General features: G+C 45.6%; 3 protein-coding genes across 12 annotated transcripts in view; 1 reads left to right on the top strand and 2 right to left on the bottom strand.

Moving 5' to 3' along the window:
• The window catches only part of LAMB1 (laminin subunit beta 1), a 42,153-nt gene extending 37,164 nt beyond the window's left edge, over window positions 1-4,989 (bottom strand). The window contains exons 1-4 of the mRNA XM_039570162.1: window positions 4,849-4,989; window positions 4,525-4,694; window positions 2,100-2,235; window positions 50-123 (exon numbers count right to left, since the gene is read on the bottom strand). Of these exons, the coding sequence (XP_039426096.1) occupies window positions 50-123; window positions 2,100-2,235; window positions 4,525-4,694; window positions 4,849-4,885 (417 nt within the window). The 5' untranslated portion in view covers window positions 4,886-4,989. The remainder of the gene's footprint in view (window positions 1-49; window positions 124-2,099; window positions 2,236-4,524; window positions 4,695-4,848) is intronic.
• A 97-nt stretch (window positions 4,990-5,086) lies between these two features.
• LOC109144126 overlaps window positions 5,087-20,599 on the top strand; it is a 36,455-nt gene continuing 20,942 nt past the window's right edge. For 3 of the 10 annotated variants that reach the window (XR_002044663.2, XR_002044662.2, XR_002044664.2), the window contains exons 1-4: window positions 5,193-5,944; window positions 6,064-6,158; window positions 6,634-6,812; window positions 12,812-12,963. Coding sequence is in view for 2 of the 10 variants with exons in the window: in XM_019283667.2 (XP_019139212.2) it covers window positions 5,462-5,944; window positions 6,064-6,158; window positions 6,634-6,748 (693 nt within the window). In the remaining 8 variants the exon portion in view is untranslated. The other 7 variants (XR_005604390.1, XR_002044667.2, XR_002044665.2 and 4 more) reach the window with 7 other exon arrangements.
• The window catches only part of LAMB4 (laminin subunit beta 4), a 41,877-nt gene continuing 30,748 nt past the window's right edge, over window positions 9,471-20,599 (bottom strand). Inside the window, exons 29-36 of the mRNA XM_010395615.3 lie at window positions 18,249-18,454; window positions 17,169-17,372; window positions 15,450-15,594; window positions 13,437-13,641; window positions 12,696-12,834; window positions 12,261-12,437; window positions 11,103-11,256; window positions 9,471-9,764 (exon numbers count right to left, since the gene is read on the bottom strand). Coding sequence (XP_010393917.1) covers window positions 9,625-9,764; window positions 11,103-11,256; window positions 12,261-12,437; window positions 12,696-12,834; window positions 13,437-13,641; window positions 15,450-15,594; window positions 17,169-17,372; window positions 18,249-18,454 — 1,370 coding nt within the window. The 3' untranslated portion in view covers window positions 9,471-9,624. The remainder of the gene's footprint in view (window positions 9,765-11,102; window positions 11,257-12,260; window positions 12,438-12,695; window positions 12,835-13,436; window positions 13,642-15,449; window positions 15,595-17,168; window positions 17,373-18,248; window positions 18,455-20,599) is intronic.

The raw sequence follows: 20,599 nt of genomic DNA on the forward strand, positions 1-20,599 counted from the left end.
CTCGTTTCCTCATGTTTTAGGGTTTGGGGTAAGGCTGTGGCTTCCTTACCTTGAAGGTCATAATGAGATGAGTGAAATGAAACTCAGCCTCCAGGTTCAGCTGGATAGTCACGTTTTCCAAACCTGCAGGGGCAGAGAAAAGGTGTTCAGCAAGCAAGGACACCTGCCAGTCTCTGCATCTAAATTCTGCCAAAGCTCTTCACTCTGCTGGCTCACAGACTATTTTCTTTACCACTTGGCTCTGTTGTGAAAAAGGAATATGATGGCTTAGTGCATTCCTGGGGTACAGGGGGAAACACCAAGGACCTGCTGAAGAGTATCACACATGGAATTCCTGTGCATGATCAGCACCAAACACACCGCACCCAGAGCATGAGCCTGCAGTGCGGTGATTTCAGACTGAGAACCGTGGCTGGCATCACTGGATTTTGGGCAAGGACAGAACCACCATGGGCTGAGTCCTGGCACCAAAGCCCCCAGTACAGCTAGGGATGCTGTGCCCAGACCTGTGTGGTGGCCCCAGGCTGTCCTCCCACACCACAGCCTCTCTGGCAGCACCAGCAGCTTCTGCAGCCCTCCCAGTCTCACTGATGTCTGCTGGGGGCCATTTCCTACCATTTTTCTCTCACTCTGGACTCTCCTGGCCACAAGAACAGCTCCTTTACAACCTAGTTTTGAGACACTCCTAAAGCAACTATCACAACCCTGCTTTGTGATCCTGAGGGTTAAGAAAATGGTGAGAGGCAAAAGGTTTTCCAAACTCTGCTGTACATCTACCTGCGGTCAAGGACTCTACACAGAAAGGAAGAAAAACAGCTACCAATATTATTTTGCCTTGTGAAAAGAGCTCTCGAAACACCTGGATACTAATTATACTGTAGTTAGAAAAAAAAAATAAAATCAAGATTTACAGAGAGGAGAAAGGGTAAGAAATGAAAATAATAAAACAAAAAGGCACTTAAATTTTTGACCAGCTGTAACCTTCTGTGAAGCATGCAGCAATGGTCCCTTACACTGTATGCCTGAATAGATGAAAACATTAATTGCACAGAAAGAATCATTTGTTTTTTATTGTTGAAGGACATTTTCATGACCTTATGAGCTAAGAACTTTTCTGTGTGAATGCTGCCAAGCCTGTTGCAAAAAACATGAATTATCTGGAATGCTGGAAGAAAGCTGCTGGAGGCAAGCAGCTTGCTAGGCTGATCTAAATGGTTAAAAAGGATTTAGTGAAAACCTTTCTTTAAGAGGCAGCAAAACTGTTAAAAATATTACCTTTTTTTTTTTTTCATATACAGTAAGGCTGTTACTGCCAATGCATTTGCAAAAATCCCATCCTGTCCAGCTGGCTCTAAGGCTTCAGGGTAGGACTGCTGTTTGAAAAACCCTTGCTGCCTTGTTTTATGTATGAAGGCATGCCAAAAGCATAACCAGAAAAGTAAAACAGGCAGAGGAAGGATTAAAACAAAAAACAAAAACCCCACCAAACTAATATGCAATTTTTAACTAGCTGGCTTGTTTCTGCAGTTCACTTTATTGTTTGGCATATAGTACAGAAATTCAGGGAGCTCAGGAGGGAGAAGACAGCTTGTACGGTAAGAAATATCCCTGGCTTTACTCTCCTGGGGTAGGAAAAGGAAATGGGAGGTCTGCAGGCACGGCAGCAGCCCCCAGCTCTGTGCCCAAACCTCCTCCTTCTACAGCCTCCAGCCCAGTGGCGCGGGGAAGCCCTGTTGTGCTGCCTTGGCAGCACAGCCCTGGGATATTTACTCCTGGAAGGCTGCTCCGCTCCTGCTGCCCAAATATGAGGGAGATCTGAGGCCAGTGTGGAAAACTCTTCTCTTTAGGAAAGGATTCTTGCAGAGTGCTTGGACGGCTGTTTCCAACACTTCTGGAGGACTCGGGGGGTTTTGTTACAGATTAAGGACCGCTCCAGGGCACACAAAAGCAGCCAGTTTTACTCATCTCCTCACGCAGCATGATCCTTCACAGGGCAGTAATGAGCGGGCCAGCGATAACAGCAAACCCACAGGTACCCTTAAACAAAAGGAGGGAAAACAGCTCCCAGCCCCGGAAATTGCTCTGGACAAGCCGCATACCATTTTCCGACTGCCACCAGAGCTTCAGGCGATTTGGAGCGAACGTGGTGACGACATTTTCAATGAGGTGACTGTCGGGATTGAGAGTATCGTGGAAGGGATCCTTCGAGTCACATATGAAACATTTTTTGTCCTCCTGAAACAACACGATAATCAGCGTTACTGATTTTATCCATGGGGCAATAGTTGCTTCCTGCAGATAAGAGTATTTTCCATCCATATCACATTCCACTCATTTTGCCTGCAGGAGTCATCAAAGATATTTTTTCACTGAAATGCTAAGTGTATTTACCTTTACGAATTAATGCAAATTGCCAAATGGAAAATATGCCAGGAATTCCATAAACTTCATTTTTAGGGGAAGCATGTTTTCAATCAAAATTGCAGTTTCAGGAAATCTCTTCCACTGCATGTATGGAAGTGGAATTCAAAACCAATGGCAGCATATACAGAAAATTGCTGAATTGCTACTGTAAAAATGCACACGTGCAAAACTGCATCATAACAACTTGTGTGAAATAACTCTGGCTTTTGGAGATGCAAGTTGCCTGCATTAGGGATACCTCCCGTGAGGCTCAGTGCACATCAAGGGGCCCTCAGTGATTTAGCCCTTTTTCTCTGAATTCAGCTTGTCAAACTCCTACCCAAACCTTGTCTCTTCACCTGCCATTGCAACACCGAACTGTGCACATAAAGTCCATTTGCACACATTACAAGGTGTGCCCAAGCAAAACCAGCTCAGAGCAAGTTTGGCATGTGCTGTTTGGGAAAACTGGAAGCTTCTTCACCAGGGGGACAAAACCCCATCATGGCTATTACTACAACCAGTGCTATTTTTGCATTGTCCTAGTGCCTAAAACCACCACTTTGTGATTGCAAGGTAGGGTGCAAACCAAACCAAAAGGGAGGGTTCCTGCCCAGATCAGCGGGACAAGGCAGATGAGGGAGAGGAGATAATAGGATGGCAGTGAGGGAGCCCCAATACACCAGCAACTCATCCTTGTCAAAAGCTACACAGGCATCGTTCCTCCAGCACGTTCATGGAGACAAGCACAATTCTTTATCAGCCAAGAATGTGAGAACTGGCAGGTCTGCGCCACACAGGCTTTCCATTTCACCAGTTCTGGCTTCAGTGGCTCCTCCCAAGCTCAGGGATTCACCTCCCACGAGCCCTCAAACACTCCTCCAGCACAAAGAATGGCAAGAGCAGAGGTCCCAGGGAAGACGACCTGTCTGCTCCAGGTTTCTCTCCCCCTGCACCTCATGCCACAACTTGCTCCTTCTCTGACCAAAACTGAATCCTAGAAGACCTAACTCTGCAAAGCACTCAGCGCGGCCAAGCCCCATGTTACTAAGAGGATACTGGCACTTTCCCACGAGTTGTTCAATACCACACATTATGGTTCAGAACTAACCAGGAACATCCCAAATGCTGAACCGGGGCTGGGAGATCAGGAATACGGGCACGTGAGAACTTCTGAAGTGATGTTTTTTACAACGGCACTTCAACATTTTTTGAGACAAGAAAACATAACAAAGCACCTTGGTTACTTTGTTCTACCAGAGATGCTTATATTGTTAAAGTCAATCGCAACATACTCTGAAATCCCACGTCAAATAAAGTATTAACTCTAATAAACAGAGCTTATATGGTAAAACTAAATGTGCGGAAGGGATGGGGGGGAGCTTTGGTAACTTCAGGGCACAAATGAGTCAAGTGCTACAGCCCCTTCTGCTTCCCATGGTTTTCCTTCCAAGTGCCAGAATCCGGCCCTATTGTCTCCACAGTAATTCGTCCGGAGATTATCCCTTTACTTTCAGTTCAACCGAGTTCCACGTATAACTGATAGTTTATTCTTCTCCATCCTTTCTGTCTCAGAGATTTTAAGTTTGATGAGCTGCTTCTGGCTTTAAAAAGCAACAGCTCACCAGATGTGCTGAGACAACTTTATTTGCACCCTTTCACTCCGAGACTATACACATGTAATTACATTACGGGGACTTTGGACAAAACATTGCCGGGCCCTACAGCCCACTCTCCATCAGGAAGCTGTCTAGACGGCTCCGAGCGAGCCTGGAAATAAAGGATTAATTGAATTTACTGCGGCACATTCTTCCTTATTGACCTCGATCAGGAAAGGGGGATCGGGAGCCAAAAGCCGCGAGGGATTCCCTGGACTCGGGGCTTGGGGTACCGCATCAGGTTGTGGGGTCCCGATGCTGCCCCACCGGAGACCGCTGCCCGCGCCTCCCTCCCGCAGGCGGCGGCTTGTCCCGCCGCCCCGGCCCGGGCGCTGCCTGCGGGCGTGCGCCCCGCGCAGTCCCCGCGCCCCGCGCAGGAGGCGATGCCCGCCCCACCGCCGGCACCGAGCGCGGCAGCCGGCGCGGTGCCCGGGAGCGCTGCCCGCCCGCGCCCGGCGCTCACCTGGAGGTGGCTGACGATGCAGTAGGGCTCGGGCTGGCTGAGGCCGCAGGTGGAGGAGGCGGAGAGGCGGGCAGCGCGGCCGATGAGCAGGTCGCCGGTGGCGGGGTAGCAGCTGCCCTCGGCGCAGCCGTAGCTGTACTCGGGTTCCTGTGCCGCCGCGGGCCACAGCGCTGCGCGGCCGCGGAGGGAGAGAGGGGAACAGAAGGTGAGAGAGGGGAGCGGGAGCGCGGCCAGACTGCGCGCCCCGAGCCTCCCCGGCGGGCGCTGCAGAGGCGCGCCCAGCCCGCCGTGCCCCGACGGCGGCCGGAGCAGAGCGGGAGTTACCGAGGCAGCAGCAGAGGTACAGCGGGAGGCGGCCCATGGCGGGCAGCGGCGGGACGAATCGGGACAGGATGGGACAGGACGCGACGGGACGGGACGCGGCAGCCCCTCCACGCGCCACCGAAAGCCGCTGCTCCGGCTGCTCCACGCAGGCGCCGCCGCTCCCGACCGCGGCCCCGCGCCGCCGGGCGCCCCCCGGCCCTCCCCCTCCTCCTCCTTCTCCTTCCCCCCTCCGCACCCGCGGGGCTGGGCCGAGCCCCTCCCGGACGGCCCTCCGCCTCGGGCAGCCTGGCCCTCAGGCGGGGCGGGGAGCGCAGCCGTCGAGGATGGGCAGGTCAGTAGGGGTGGGAGGCGGGCTGGGGAGGGGAACTTCGGCCCTTCTGCAGCCGGGGAGCCCGGAGCGGGGGACGGGGAACTACAGACCCCCGGCCCGCAGATTGTGCTGTTCCGCTGCAGCGTCGGGAGCGGGGTCGGGGCAGGATGCGACAATCGGAAGGGGGTGGTGGAGAGGTGGGAGGAATCACCAATCGGGTGCCCCCCTCCCTGCCCCTGTCGGTGGAGAAACAGTGAAGGAATGGGGTTATTGACCTAATCCTGTCTTCTGCTGGTAGTGTGGATGGAACCGGGCCCCTGGGATGGATTGGGATGGATGGATGGATGGATGGACGGACGGACGGACAGACAATGGAGCAGTAAGGCCCAAAACCCAGCAAAGAACCAGGGGGTTGGCAACTGTCACATGCGATGCTCAGTGGCCCCACTTTGCCCGGTGCTGTGGTGCCAGCACACGTGGCTCAGGAGTGCCATTCCTGGGGGTGGTGGCCGTGCTGCCATACATGGCCAGGTCTGGCCCTGGCATGGGCAGAGAGGCCCGACAAGCCCAGACCAGCCACTGCCAGGCGGTGTCGCAGTCGCTGGAAGCACACGGCGCTGTTGCCTTCCCAGGGGCACTGGGGCAGCTGCAAGGAATGAATGGCTGTGCTGGAGCTGCGTCTGCACCCCAGCCTTCCACATCAGTTCCCTGGCCTCTGCTGGAGAACGTGGGGGTTTCGTTGGCCGGTGGCAGAGTCCCCTCAGCAGCCAGGGAAAAGGATTACTGGTAAATAAACACCAAGGAGCATGTATGAAGGATGGATGTGGCTGGGACAAATGCCTGGGTTTATATACCCAGGTTTTGCTTGCGCACGTGTAACGTGAACTTGTGTAAATCTTTACCAGGTACCAGTGTCCCTCAAGAACACTTTGCCCTCACTATTTGCAGTGCCAGAGCGAAAACACACCATGGTCTGTCTGGCCCAGCAAACCCTGCTGAGGTAGGTAAATATGTTCATTCTCATTTTACAGATGGATAAGCAGAAACAGAGAGATACCAAGTGACTTGCCCTAAAGGTTAAACACCAGGTTTGAAACATAACCCAAGACTCCGGATTAAAGAACTTGTGGAGCTGTTTCATTAAAGATATCCATGAAATGAAGTCATTCTTAACTGTCAGGGCAGGAATTGTAATGTTCCAAACTTCTTCTGCAGTGTGGTCTTCTGAATTCACAAAACAAATTCCGTTTCATAACACTGTCATATTTTTTAAGCTTCAGTACAACAAACATTTTTGTCCCCTGCTAACAGAAAATGTTTTGCTTTGCTGTTGTTAGAACCATTTCTGATCCATGGCAGATGGGCAGCAGCATTACCCCATGTGTGACTGTTTCATTGCCACTGGACTTTTTTCTGTCCCATATTTTTTCAACTTTTATTGAAGTTTTCTCCTTTTTTTTTTTCCTGTTTCATAGCCTTGTAGAAGTCCTATCCTCCCCTATAGGCTCCTTTGTGCCTTGCCACAGACAGCATGAAAACGCGCTTTGTTCCAGCCTGGGGGTGACCCTGCCATGCGACATCAGGGATTGAGCTGGAGCTTCAGCCACGGACCAGGGTGGCCACCATCACCCATAACTGTGGTCTTCTTTCAGAGGTAACTGAAACCACCACATTTAGTGTGTGAGTGATTAGGAACAGCAAGCCTGTGTCCCTCCCTCTCTGCAGTGCTTGTGACAAATAGTGAGTGGGAGTATTTTAATTTGATTCTTCAAATGATAAAAATTCAGTTTTGTGTCTTGCTCTATCCTTGCAGTTGGTGAACCACCCTTACAGCCCTGGAGTGTCTGTGTTTGTGCAGGGTTGGAAGTCTTCTCAAAGAACAACATTTCAGAAATTGATCCCAGTGGGACCCACTTGATCACCCGTTTTCTTAAACACTGCAGTGGTTGAATGCCTAGTAGACAGAGCTGATATGATTTTGATTAAATGTATCTTTGATTATATGTCCGTTTGGTTAAGTGTTGTTTGCGTTTTGATTAATGCCATTGAAGTCAAAATGCTCTACAGCAAGATACTTATTTCAAGTTTTTTTCAAGAAACAGTTTTCTGAAGCCATTTCTCCCCACAAGGAAGAGGTCCAGGGGGAGCTACAAATAGGTACCTTTTATCTAGAGACAGCATTTTCCCCACAAATTGACTTTGAAAAACACTTTGGAAGTTTTTGCATCACTTCCAATAGGAAATGCTGCACAGCTGTAAACCTCAGAAGCTGTCACAGACTGGATTTGGAGTTCTGTAGTCGCTGATCCCATCAGATCTGCTTTCTTTGTGTGTCTGAGCATGCTTGGAGGCAGGCAGGGGAGGTTAGACTCTGTGCTGACTTTCTTCTTCCTGCTTCTCTCTTCCTTCCAGCGATTTCTGTTTCCCCCGGTGGATAAATCTCCCCTCCAGGCCTGTTTAACTGCCTTGTGTTTACAGATTTCTCATCCATGCAACTTACGGAAAGCCATACCACAATTCTCATAGTCAACAGTGGATTTTAGGAGGAAGTTCTCTTTCAACTTTTTGCTTGTGAATTCAGATTTTTAAAGCCATGTATGAAATAATTTTGGTTTATACGCAATTGGGAATTTCTGTTTAAGGGCTTCAGTTTGCCTCTTCCAGGAGCAGTGCAGCAGAGATGCACTGAAACCTGCAGAAAATCCTTCCTTACTTGGAGACCTGTGTATGAACAGCTTGGTGTGTGCTCCGAGTAAAACAGAAACACTCGATTTCATTAGGGCAAAGTCAGTCTAAATACAATTACCTGATTACGGCCTAATAACTTAGAACGAAGCCTCACACCTCACAGATTATTTTTTTTAAGTGCTAAAGTAAAGAAAATGCTGACCCACAAATTGTGTGCATTCCTGCTTTCAGGTGGCTTTGTTAGATTATATCAAAATTATAATTTGATTCCATTATTTTCGCAATAGAATGTGTCATGGTGCAATGTATGTTGCACATTGCCCTGGAGCACGGCTGGTTTGAGTTAGAGGAGTATCTCTGAAATCTCAGCCAGCAATTCCCACCCAAGCCCCCAGCGCATACCAATGCTACTTTAGCTCTTGTAAACACAGGGTGATAACTATGCAGTGTTTATCTCCGTTGGATCGATAAGGATTGTTTTACGGGTGCTGCTGGCATGGGTAAATGTTAAGAGCCCTGTGTTCCCGAAGAGCATTCCTCTTTTTACAGATGTGGTCTGGGCTGCATCCGAGCTCTGAAGCAGCGCCGTGCTGAATGAAGTCCCTCGCGCTGGGACAGTCCAGACAATCCGGGAATGACACGACTCATTTTAACTGAGGGAAACCCATCATTAGTCTGCTCTGTGTCCTGCAGGAGTATGTATACCAAGGGCGGGATTTTTAAACTGAAGCATAGCTCACTGCAGTCTTTTTAAAACTCTGGCACTTCTATAACATTTGCTTAGCTGCAGTTTCCTTCTTTATTTTTATTAAAAAAAGGAATTGCAGAATAAAATTTAGGTCAATTCATGCATTCTTTGCGGCTACAAGAAACTGCTGAGTAAACCCTGACTTCTGTGAAGTGCTGCATGTGGGAGAAGAGCTGGAGAAACTGGTTTTCAACATTTCTGGCCCTTAGACTCACTGCTTAAACCTAAGAGCTGGAGTTATTCTCCAGTTGTTGTTTGCATTAATGAAAAATGTGTGAAACCCCTTACAAGCATAAGAAAAACAGGCATCGCAGGAGCGCCATTGCCAGAGAAAAGATTTTTAAGGTGCTTTCGGCATTAAGCATCTGAGCACTGCCATCCAGTGGGCACCGGGGAATCGGCCTTGTCGCCCACCGCCAGTGGCCCCGCGCTGCATGGAGGTGCTGCCCGTCGCATTTTCAGTGAACCCAGCGGAACCCTCACATCGTCAGGGTTCCTGGTGCACCCCCTGCTCCGTCTCAGTGAAGATATGGGGTTGGAGCAGTGACAGTGCCTGGGGATGCTGCTGGTTGCCAGTAGGGTTGGCTCTAGGAGCCCTCTAGGACCCCAATCCGGGTCGGGGCAGCCCCGTGTGGGGTCGCAGCACAACCACGTTATTTAGGGTTTGGCAGAAGACACAGGGTGTTGGGAGTCTGTCTTTGAGGCCATTACCAGCAGCTCTCTGAGGAATCTTCTGCATTTCCAACCCCGCTACCACAAGATGCCCTAGACTGTGCACAGGAGTGTATTGCAGAGCTTCCTCAAAGACTACACCTGATTACTAAATCAGATGGTTTATTAGAAGGTGTTTCCTATTTCTATTTAAACTCAACTGGACAAAAGAAGAAAAAGAGAAAAAAAAGAAAAAATTGCAATATTCAGTAGGCCACTTCAGATGTACTTCCAGAGGACAGCGTCCTGTGCCAGGATGCTCAGGATGTGGTAATCATGATGACTTCAGCTGCATTTTACCTGATGGTCTGTTCAGATCCTAACTCTTGCATGTTGCATACTTGCTTCCCTGCTCCATGATTTCATTTTTAATGGCTATCACTTGTTCCTCTAGTTGTCTCAGTTGCTCTGCCTTATCTTGTTTGGTTTGATTCAGTTCCTGAAGCTTCTTCTCCAGATCTGGAAGAGCAGAGACATGCAATGATGCTCACATTTGTTGTAAGTAAAATCCAGGGATTAGCAGCATTTCTTTTCCCAGAAGTTTTAGAGGCAGTACTCCCATTTCAAATAGGGAATATTATATATGCAACTGGAGGGAAAAGTCTGGCTTCTGGATAGCAAGAGGAGCATGACAGCCTTGAAGAAATTAATTTCTCAGCATGTGCTTTTGTCCATCAGCTAGGATGGAGCTCTTAAAGGACTTGGTTTAAATGCAGACACTCAGAGGAACAGTGTGTGCACTGATGTGTGTAAAGCCTAGACAATTCGGGCTTAGGTCTTCCTCACTTGTGTAACTGTTTTCTGCTGGTTCCCATAAAGCTACACCAATGTAAACATATTGGTAATGAGTTAAATCCACAGTATTCACTGCCTGTTTCTAATGCCCTTATCATCTGGGCATTTGGAGTGACTGGCATGCTCTTAAAGCCTTTCCTCGAGATATGTCTCAAAATATTTATTTGGATCCTGTCCTGAAGAGTTTTCTCCTGGGACAGAGTTTCAGCTGTTTTGCTGATGTTACATGGTATTTTCCAGTGTTGAACCTGGCAGGATCCTAGGCCTAAGGATTCCTAGTGGGAATGCCCAGACCTTCACTACAAGGAGAATTAAGTTCCCTGTGTGCAGGGACATGAGATGTGCTCTTCCTTTTTGGTGACCCTCTAAGCCTACATGAGGGCCTGCGTGGGCAGTGGTGCCAGTAAGGCCACAGCAGATACAGTTTCCACTGCCCATGACCCCTCTGCCTGACAGTCATGGCCCCACAGATTCAGGGCACATCAGCTTCAGTCTCCACAAGCTGGTAATTGTACCTGGTTTGTTTTGCCATTGCTCAGAGATAATGTCTGAAGGGGAACAAGTATGGAAAACAGCTGCCCTACAGCTCTATCACACAAGCCCTCGCTCAGGTGATGTAGAGAAAGAGCATAGAAGGATCAAAGGTCCAAATGCCCAAAGCAAGTGCATAAATCAGGGCCTCCAGCTAAATCTGCAGCCGGGTTTTATGCAGATTTTGCACTTGCCCTGTTTTTAAACTGAAGAAAATCACTGCAAGTTCCTGTATGGACAGTTCCTACACTTTGCTTATAGCAATCTGTTTATGTCAGAAAAAGTACCTAAGCCACATCAATTCATCTGCTTTTAAAATGAGTAGCTTCAGGCAGGGTTTTTCACCAGGTAAATTGTTTTAAACCTAATTTCAAGTGAACCTAGTGTGTTGGTGTCTGTGGGCAAGGGCTTCAGCCTTGAATTCATGACTATCACAGTGTTTACCACTCATTGCGGAAGTAAGAACACCACCTGTTATTCTTTTTATCTTCTTTTCAGTCTCTTCAGCCAGTTTTTCTGCTTCTTCTTTCAACTGCTTCACTTTTTCTAGTGTTACTTTTAGAGGTCCTTGGGTTTTTAGCTTTTCTTGAAGAATGGTGTACTTTCTTTTAATGTCAGCAAATTCCTGTAACAAAATGCCATTACTTAGTTTAAGAGCATCTCATAAGTAATCTGGTGTACAGAAGGAGGTTTTAATACTTTTTTTAGTCATCCTCTTTGAACCAAAGTTTAGATTTCTCATTCTCCTAAATATTAAAAAATATATCCCTAATTTGTAGATATCAAAAAATGCTTTTTAAAACGTGATAGAAATCAATTAAAACAAACTGCCAGTGGAGTAATCTAAAGGAGAGAGAAGGGCAAAGGATATAAAGAAAATATTACTTAAGATATTTTAAGTGTATGCTGTTTTTACTTCTGTTGATAGGGCTTCCCTGTGAATTTCATTTTGCCATAAGGCTTAATTAAAATTTAATGAATTATCTGTAGCAACTTTGGGGTTTTCATTTTTCAGTTGTGTTAATATTCACTGGCTAATCCATCCTCTGCTGATCTAGGTTGCTGTTGCGGCTGCAGTTTAGATTTTGCCTATGGTTCTTGTAACTTGGAAGTATACTCATGTTCCACTCTTGTGCTGTGGTTACTCGGTTGTTGCCGAAATGTTAGCAAATTTCTACCTGCATTTTCAAAAAACTGAGCTACTGGAAAGCACCAAGCCAATCAAAAACTCCAAGTAACTCCCACAGCAATTTTCTCTGAAGGAGAACAGCACAGGATGAATGGTCAGGCTGCTTCCATCACTCATGTATTTTAATATCTGGTTTTGTGATTTGTTCTGTTGTGTTTACTGGTGCCCATGGTGACTACAAGTCTTATACACAGTGCAAGAAAAAATGTCATGGAGTAGCCAGAGAAATGCGTATGTTTTCTTTCATTCTAGCAAGCAGAAGTATATGCCAGAAACCTTAATATAAAACACAAATTCTTCTTAACGTGTGGCATTTTACACTGCATGGCATAAGGAAAATGTTAACAGTTTTGATGACAGCAGGGCAATGCTTCTGAAGCAAAAATACTCTTAAATATGGAGGAATTTTTTTTCCCTTAACACGTGACAGGAGAGCTTACATTGTCAATATTCTGGGCTCGCTTGTGAGCTGCTTCTGCCTCTGCTCTTGCCTTTGTAGCTTGATTCTTGTTCATCAGTGTTTTTGCCTGCCATGTGGTGCTTTCATCTTCCATCTCAGTCTGTTTGGCTGACAAGTCATTTAGTTTATTGTTTGTCTTGTTCACTTGGTTCTCAGCCTAAAACAGAGCAATTGAAGGCTGTGATTTCTTGTGCAACGTCCATCCAGCTTGCAGAGGGTGGTAATGAGGGACAATCAATGGATTAAGACACCCTTAAGTAGTATGGATTTGGTGTCATATCTGTGCCACATTCTGGTTTTATTTATTTAAGTTTATGTTAAGAAACTTAAAGTTTCTTTAAGTTAAAAACTTAAGAATGAAGTATCTTTTTCTAATAAATATAGCTAATAAATTAAAATATTTACAGCAAGATACCTGAGAGATTTGTGTTCTGATGCCTTGTATCTCTTCATTTAACTTCATGATGGTGTTTTTGGAGTGTCCTTGGGACTTCACAACATTTTTTAGTTTATTATTAATTTCATCTACAGGTGGAAGAGCTTTAGCTGCTTTGCTAAAATGGAGAAAAAGAAGCATGTGTAGTATCATGGTGTGGTGAGCAAAACAAGAACATGTTTCGAATGCACCTATGCTGACATGCAGGAACGTTTCCTCAAGTCCAACAACCACCATTAAAATTGTGGTAAGTTGGTAAAGCAAAACCTCAGAAAAGAACTTTGTGTGGGAGCACCTGAGCTGCTGTTCTCAAGGTGAGGTTGGATGCTGCTGGCTGCTTGGTGGTACAGTGCTAGTAGGGAAGACTCAGGGGTGATCATGTTTTTTCAGTTATTGGTTCTTTCTCACCCTTCAAACCACCCAGTGAGCCAGATGTAATGCTCCACTAGGTCCAAGGTGGAATTAAGTAGCTGCTTTGGCCTCTTGGACTCAGCAGGCAGAGGAGCCAAGAGCTGTCAGGAGCTGCTTCCTTTCAGCATGTTGGCTCCTGCAGCCTGAGCAGCGATGGCTCCTTCCTGCTGGAGAGGCCCTGTGGAAAGGGCTAGGTGAAATCTCCATCTGAACTTTTTCTCCAGTGTTACTGGATACTGCCAGGGGTATGGAGCTGTTCTACTGCGCACAGTTCCACTCCAGTTGGCACATCAGTATGAGAATACTTACTCAGCTTCTTGTGCCTCCACCAGCAGTGTCTGAGCATCCTCCCTTTTTATGTTTCTCTTATTATTCAATTTGGACTTCTCACAGTGATTCATAATGCTTTTGAGTTTGCTAAGCATGCCTGTGAGCTCTTGTGGAGTCAGGGGAAGGTTTATTTGCAGAACATAATTTGCCACCTTCTCAATGTCTTCTGGAGGTGCGCTCTCATCTGCAACAGAAACGGAGCTGAGAGTATCCTGAAGTAGCTCCTTCCTTCCTTCCAGTAAATGGTCATTATGGCTGCCTACCCTTTGAGATATGTGGGAGAATAAAGCTGACAGGCACAGCAAGGGGGTAAGAGAATTATCTCCAACATTTTGTAATTTAATATTATGCTTCCAGGTACTGCTGTTAGTGTTGTCAGAACTGGCTAAAATGAGGATTTGAACCCACTTTGAACTGAGTTATTAAAATTCTGATGTAGGACAGAGCCTGTGGAGGGTTTTAAATCAGTGTCCAGCACAGCTAGATGTGTCAGAACCCATTTCTCCCTTGGCCCACAGATCAAAGAGGTGCTGGCTAGGCTGGGGTGTGAACGGAGCTTTTCAAGCTGGCCACTGGGTGTAATCCCTTCCCTGGAGTTGCCACAATATTGAGAAAGTGGTTCCTTCACTGGTTAATGAGAAAGGCTAAGCTGCAGAGGGAACCTGGGTCAGACTCAGATAGAATGGGAATTTACAATAGAAAAAACCCATATTTTGACAATTCCCATTACAAATGAGCTTGTCCTAGCTCTTTGCTAAGAGGCAGAGGCATACACAGAGAAGTCAATGCCTTGTGAAGTCACATCATCAGTTCTGTTTTCTGCTCATTTCCTTTTATAGACAAGACCTTGTGTGATAAAACAGTTGAGACATATTAAATGTTTGTGTTAATCTCCAGAGTAAGTCAGCAAGAATTAAATAGAAGACATTTAGTGTGCAAACAGTAGTGCATTCCTGACAGCTATTTTCTGTGGAAATATGTTCATGCAGAATCACCATTCACATCAATGTTGAGTACAGCAGATTTAATATATGTGTATGCTTCTCAGCTGTTCTGTTCTTAAACTTCAATTAACAAAACAAAGATTTGAAGAAATGCTTTTATAATTGTTAGTAAATGCTGTATGTCTACTAAGAAACATAAAAGAAGAGTAAAAGATGGAATTTTCTGTGGCTATCAAATAAAAATCTGAGACTCTTAAGGAATTAAATGGACCTAAACCTTCCAATTCAATAAAATAATGTAAATGTTTCTGAACAAAAGAAGTCCTCTGTCCTCTGCCCTCGCTCCCATTTGGATGTAGAGGCAGGAATGTCAAAAGACTGCCAATGTGCAATCCATAGAAATTTATGAGGTCAGCTACATTGAGGAGATTAAAGAAAATCCTGCCACATTTGAACTCTTTGATGTACATCTGGTAAAAAAATTTAGGATCTGTTTTGTACAGCATTTTTCTGCAATCGCGAGAGTGGAAAATTTTTAGCGTATATACGGTTGTTTTGCTATTTTTTTTTATGAGAGCTGTGAAGTTCTACCAGAATCCTTTGATTCCTCGAGTTACAGCTTTATGGAGACGATGGAGCGGGATGTGTCCTAATTCCCACGCTCCCTATGGAGAGCCTCTATTTATGGGCCTGGAAGAAGGGGATGCATTGGACATGCCTGGCCATTATATATTGTATGAAATTATCTTAGTAGTCCTTTACTCGGATAAACCAGGAACAGAGGGAGTTACTTGCATGCTTCAAATGAAACACAGTAAAAAAGATGATAATCAGAATGTAACAGATACATCATAAAATTGGTACAAAGTACTGTCACCTGGGAGAAAGAAGCACTAGAAAAAAGGGATTGAAAAAGTTTGCACAGCTCAGGAGGTAGATGAGAAATTTCATGCATACACAGCAAGATCATCTTCTGGCTGTCTATTATGCTGTATTATGTTGGAATGTATGTATAAAAATTGAGTCAAAAAGAACATTGCATATTTACCTAACAAGAAGTCTTTCACTTTTTGGATGAACTCCTTAGTGATCTCTCCATCAACTTCAATTTGATTCTTAGCCATCTCCAGTTGCCCATTAAATTGTGAGCCTTTCAGTTTGCTGTCTTCTGCTATTTTTTTCATGCTGTCAACCTGGAAATATTATTAGAAGCAGCAGTGCCATTTTCTGGAGGTTATCTATCATTGCTTCACAAGTTGAGCTCTGACAAAAATGTCATTTTGATCCAAGCCTCAGCTGGAATCACTTGATGTGGCTTTGAAAAGTAGTAGGAGACCCCTTTGGGGAACTCCAGAAGCTGCTACATCTTGGCCTTCATCTGGCCTCAGAAAAAGCCTAAATCAGGCATTTTTTCTCCCTGCAACCACTGCTACACCACAGCCCATTTGTTTCTAAAAAACAGTACTGACAGTTACTGCAGTACTATAGCTTGTCAGTGATCAGATTCAGACCTAAGCAGATCTTACCAGCTTCAGACCTGATTACAGAAAACATAATTTCATTTGTCATTTCATACTGGGCTTGCTGTTAAAAAACACTTAAAGAGGACACAAGGAAGGTGGAGTTAAGGCTTGTCTTTAAAAGTTACATTTCACCACTAAATTAGTATTCTTGATAATTTAAATGAGAACTTTAGATTAATTATAAAATTCCAACAGTATTTTACTTTGATAGGGTCTTTGCCTTAAAGAATAGCCCAGGTACATCTGTGGTCTGCAGAGGGAAGAGATTTGGTCTTTTCCCAGGCAACAAGAAACATGCCGATGCTTTTATTTCTGAAATGTCTCAAAATAGTTCACCCATATTATCACGGAGCTGCCTGAGGCTGGTGCACACCAAAGGCGATGTCCCGGCAGCCTGGCTGGCGCTCCCCAGCTCGGCAGATGCCTGTGGCTGCCGTTGCTGCGTGTCCTTGGGCCCCAGGGCGGTGCCCCAGTTGCTAATTTCCACGCCTGCTGGCTGGGATGCAGTGTCTCGTGCATTTTCAAAAGAGGAAATGGATGCCCAGGCATCCTGCAGGGACAGGACAAAGCCACAGCAGAATGGAATTTCTGCTGGAAAATGTGTTTTGCCTGTAACTGTAACAGGCATCACCTCTGACTGTTAATAAGAACAGACTCTTTACTGGCGTTTTGGGATTTGTCTGTTTTGTTTCCTTGGCATATGTTGCACTGGCCACACTTTGCTTGAATTATTTTTCACTGCTACTGTGCAGTACAGTCGACTAATTGATGCCCTCTTAAATATCACTTGGGGCAGAAAAGCTTCATCTTGAAATTATTTTCAAAAGCTATTTATTGGCAAACATAAGAGTAGTATGAAGTTGTATAAATAGAGCTTAACACCATGCACAGCAGTAATCCCATTGCAATAAGCATGTCAGGCTACTGACAAATGGTGCCATTTGAATCTTTCCCAGTAAAAATACAGACAATACTAGCCTGAAACCACCAACTCCCATAGACACAGGGCACCATGACTTTTGAAATCTTGGCAGCTGTGAGGAGGAAGACCTAGATAAAGCCAGTCTCTTGGTGGGGCTGGCACCTGGTACTGAATCATGATAGGTCTATGATGTTGGCACAAAGTCCATCACTATGTCACTGCTCTTCGTCCTAAGAGCAGGTGAGTTTTTGTAGATTTGTGACCTCCCAAATCTCATCCTCCATCCATTTCACTGAACAAAGGCAGGTTTGATATACAGCACCTGATTCTCAGGTTCCTGTAGCTGAGTAGTCAAGTTATTTAGCAACACAGCAGTCTCCTCAGCTTTCCTGAAGGCCTCAGAGGAGAGAGGAAGAGCTCCACTGCAGTCTGGGCCACCACACTGCCTTAGTCCGTGACTGTCCTGGCACAAAGCTCCCCCACAGGCTGCTGTGGCACATGGCTGGTCTCCTGGCACACCACAGATCTGCAATAAGGAAGATGCTTATGTCAGGACTCCTCTGGGGGCCTGAGATACATTCCTGAGGGAATGAAAATGTTTGACATCATATGAACATTGAATATAGGATGGGATTTTCCCTAAGACACAGCATCTGGTCTCTACAAAGAGGGGTATCACTGCCAGTTACAGGTCCCTCTCCCCTGATTTGAAGGATGCAATGGCAGCCCATGGCTCTGAGCATCCTTGCAGAAGCCGTCTGTTAGGCTCCATGTGTTACACTAAGACCCTTGCTTCACTCTTCTTTAACAAAAGGGCTGAAACCATTCCCTAACCATATCCAGCCCATGGGTCAATGGCTTCTTGTAATGGATCCAGGTAATCTCTAACAGAAAAAAGTGCCATGTCTAGCCCTCCATGTATTTTGACACAGATGTGGAACGTAAAGGCTTAGGTGGATGATTTCTTCCAGATTTGTCATGAATTGGTGCTATCAAGTATTCATTGCTGCCCTGCAAAAGAACAGAAATCCCCTTCTTTCCCATAGGTGACACAAAGGATATGTGAGCACTCCCCATCAACCCTAGGACAAAGTCACTCTGCTTGGTTTAAGTTACTCATGGAGGAGGTTTGGGTTAATCTTTCTGAAATTACTCTGATGTCCTCTTGAGACTAGAGAGTGCTTAAACAGTTCCTTGTGCTGGGTCTGCCCTGGGAACAATGGCTTCCAGAAGGTTGGAAATAACTGCAGCTGGGAAGTGCAGCTGTTTTTGATGTGACTACATGGCTGTGGCAAGGAAGTGCCATTTTCTAGAATTAAAAATGCATGTAAGCACCATTTAAAAATAAAACCTACTACAACATCAAAAAAAGAGACTTTTCTTTAGTTTTCACAGCGCCTACCTTTTCATTCAAGTTTTGGATGTCAGGGCTTTTGATCATTCTGAGCTGTTGCAGCACATTGCTTGCTTTTAAGACCTGATGGTCCAACGTAGCGAGTGCATGGTTCCTGGTGTACTCTGAGTATCTTACGACAGGGGTTGTCCCCCTGCTCTTCTGTTCTGCCAGCAATGATACTTCCAAGTGTTTCCTAATGTTGCTGACGGCCTCTGTACCAACAGAAACAGGGTTTAGTACCAACTGTATTTGGTTGCATTCAGTTTGTGCATTTACTTGAATTCTGGACAATTGGTGAGTGACAGGTGATTCACTGATGTTTGATTTGGGACAGCAGGGAAAGACAGGAACTGTCATTTCCTCAGCCAAGCTTTTTAATCCTTTTCTTATCCCGTTGCCAAATAGAAATAGTTATCAATGCTCATAAAACCTGCTAAACTAGATGAAAATATGGTGAATCCTATGTCATCCATAGGGTGCCAAGGTGTTTGAGAAGCCAACAGAATAGACAAAAGTGTGAAGAAGATCCCATTATTTGCACTAAGTGCTACTGAGCTGTATTTATCAGTAGCTCATGCATTGCTGCCATTGTCGATTTGATAAAAGCTTCTGACATTTACAATGTTTTGGAGTTTAGGCAGGAAAACAGTTTCTGCCAGTTGTCATGAAATGATCAGTTCCCTGATTGTGAGTCAGGAAAGCATAGCACCCAAGAGTTAAGTGATCTGCTAGACTGAGACCAAAATTTAGATTACAAATGGGTCTATGTGAGGGCTCTTTTGTCTCTGGAAAATCCAGTTTCAGGACTGATGCATTAAAAAATGCAGTTCCACGATAAGCTCGTAGGCCAGGCAAAAAATGCTTTCCAGCAAGAGTCTTGTTTGGTCAGTAAAAGCTTTTCCTTAAGTAGGCTCAAAAGGGTTGGAGAATATTACATTTTTTGCAGATTAATAGCCCCAGAAAAGGATTCAGGCCTTTTGCAACACACATAATTTAAAGCTGCTACTGCTGCTGTTGAGGTTTCCTAGATCTCCAGGGAACCCAGATTTGTCCCCAGGTTCCTAGACAGAAGTATGTGCAGAGCCAGAAGTGATGTGTCAGCAATGAAAAAGCATTAGAGGTCTCTGATTAACATCTCTCTTTGTGCTGGTAACTGACTCAGTTACTAGTTGAAGTCAAAGACAAGACACTCAAGTCCTGTGTGCTTTGATTCAGGCTCTAAAGCCCTTGGCTGTGCTAAACATTGAAGCTGAACAATGTTTAGTTATCATGTGGAACCAGGGCTATTTATTTATCTTGTAATTCTTGGAAACAATATACAGTTTAAAGTTAGCTCCTAATACAAAATACCTGGCAAGAGACTGCTGTAACTCTACATCTAAGCCAGAGACTTTTTTTCTGTGCAACAATCCCATTGCAGGAATATTTCACAGTGGTTCAGCTCTGCATTAAGTGGCCTAAATGCATTTTCCACGTTTGGTTTGTGATGGAGCTGCAGAGACTCCAAGTTCCTTTACATTAAACACAGTGTCTTAGCCCAGGCTTGATTCACAGCCTAGGAAGCTGCTCTCACTGCATTACTGTACTGCAGCGGCTGCAAAGCCAGGGGGCCAAGGCTGGGGAGCCATAATTTAATGAGATCTCATAGACTGCAAACATTCTTCTAAGGACACTTGTGCCTTGGTTTTTCCAATGGTTTTAATTCATCATTAGATATTGATGTTTCCAGGTCAGCTAGCTGAATGTATGCATGTGAGGAAAACGCTGACTCCCAATCCTCTGCAAAGAGATGTAGGCAGGAGCTCATTCTTCACATGTGTCTGGGGCACAAGTGCCAGATGCACCCCAGATGGTGTATGTGACCATATCCTGCTCCACCCCAGCAAAAAAAAGGAAAAAGCAGACAGAACCAGTTAGAGGATGTGCTTCTGGTCCAAAATGAAGATGAAGAGAGGAGCTAGTCTCTCTCCTGGTATCAGAAAAGCTGGTTATCTTGAGGGAAATGTTATTTTTATGCTATTAGATGCTTGGTAGCAGAACCAATGAATATTTGTGGCCCTGATACGAAATTCAGCTTAAATTCAAGGTCTTCCCGTCCCCACACTCCCATGTGCTTTTTATAGGGCTGTTTATCTGTCTCCAGAGGCCAAAAGATGAAGTGGGTTTGGAATGTGACCAGAGAGCACCATGGATGCTTCAGCTGTGCGTCCACTGACCTCCCTGGGATTTATTCTTTGTCTTTCTGCCTTTCTCAGTCTACACAAGGCTCAGTTGAATTGGGAAGCAGAGCCTGGGAGAGCTGTGCTGGCTGCTCACACAGGGACCTGAGCTGAGGAGCTGCCCCAGGGGGCTGCCAA

Source organism: Corvus cornix, chromosome 1A (assembly GCF_000738735.6).
Source record: "Corvus cornix cornix isolate S_Up_H32 chromosome 1A, ASM73873v5, whole genome shotgun sequence".
Lineage (NCBI taxonomy): Eukaryota > Metazoa > Chordata > Aves > Passeriformes > Corvidae > Corvus > Corvus cornix.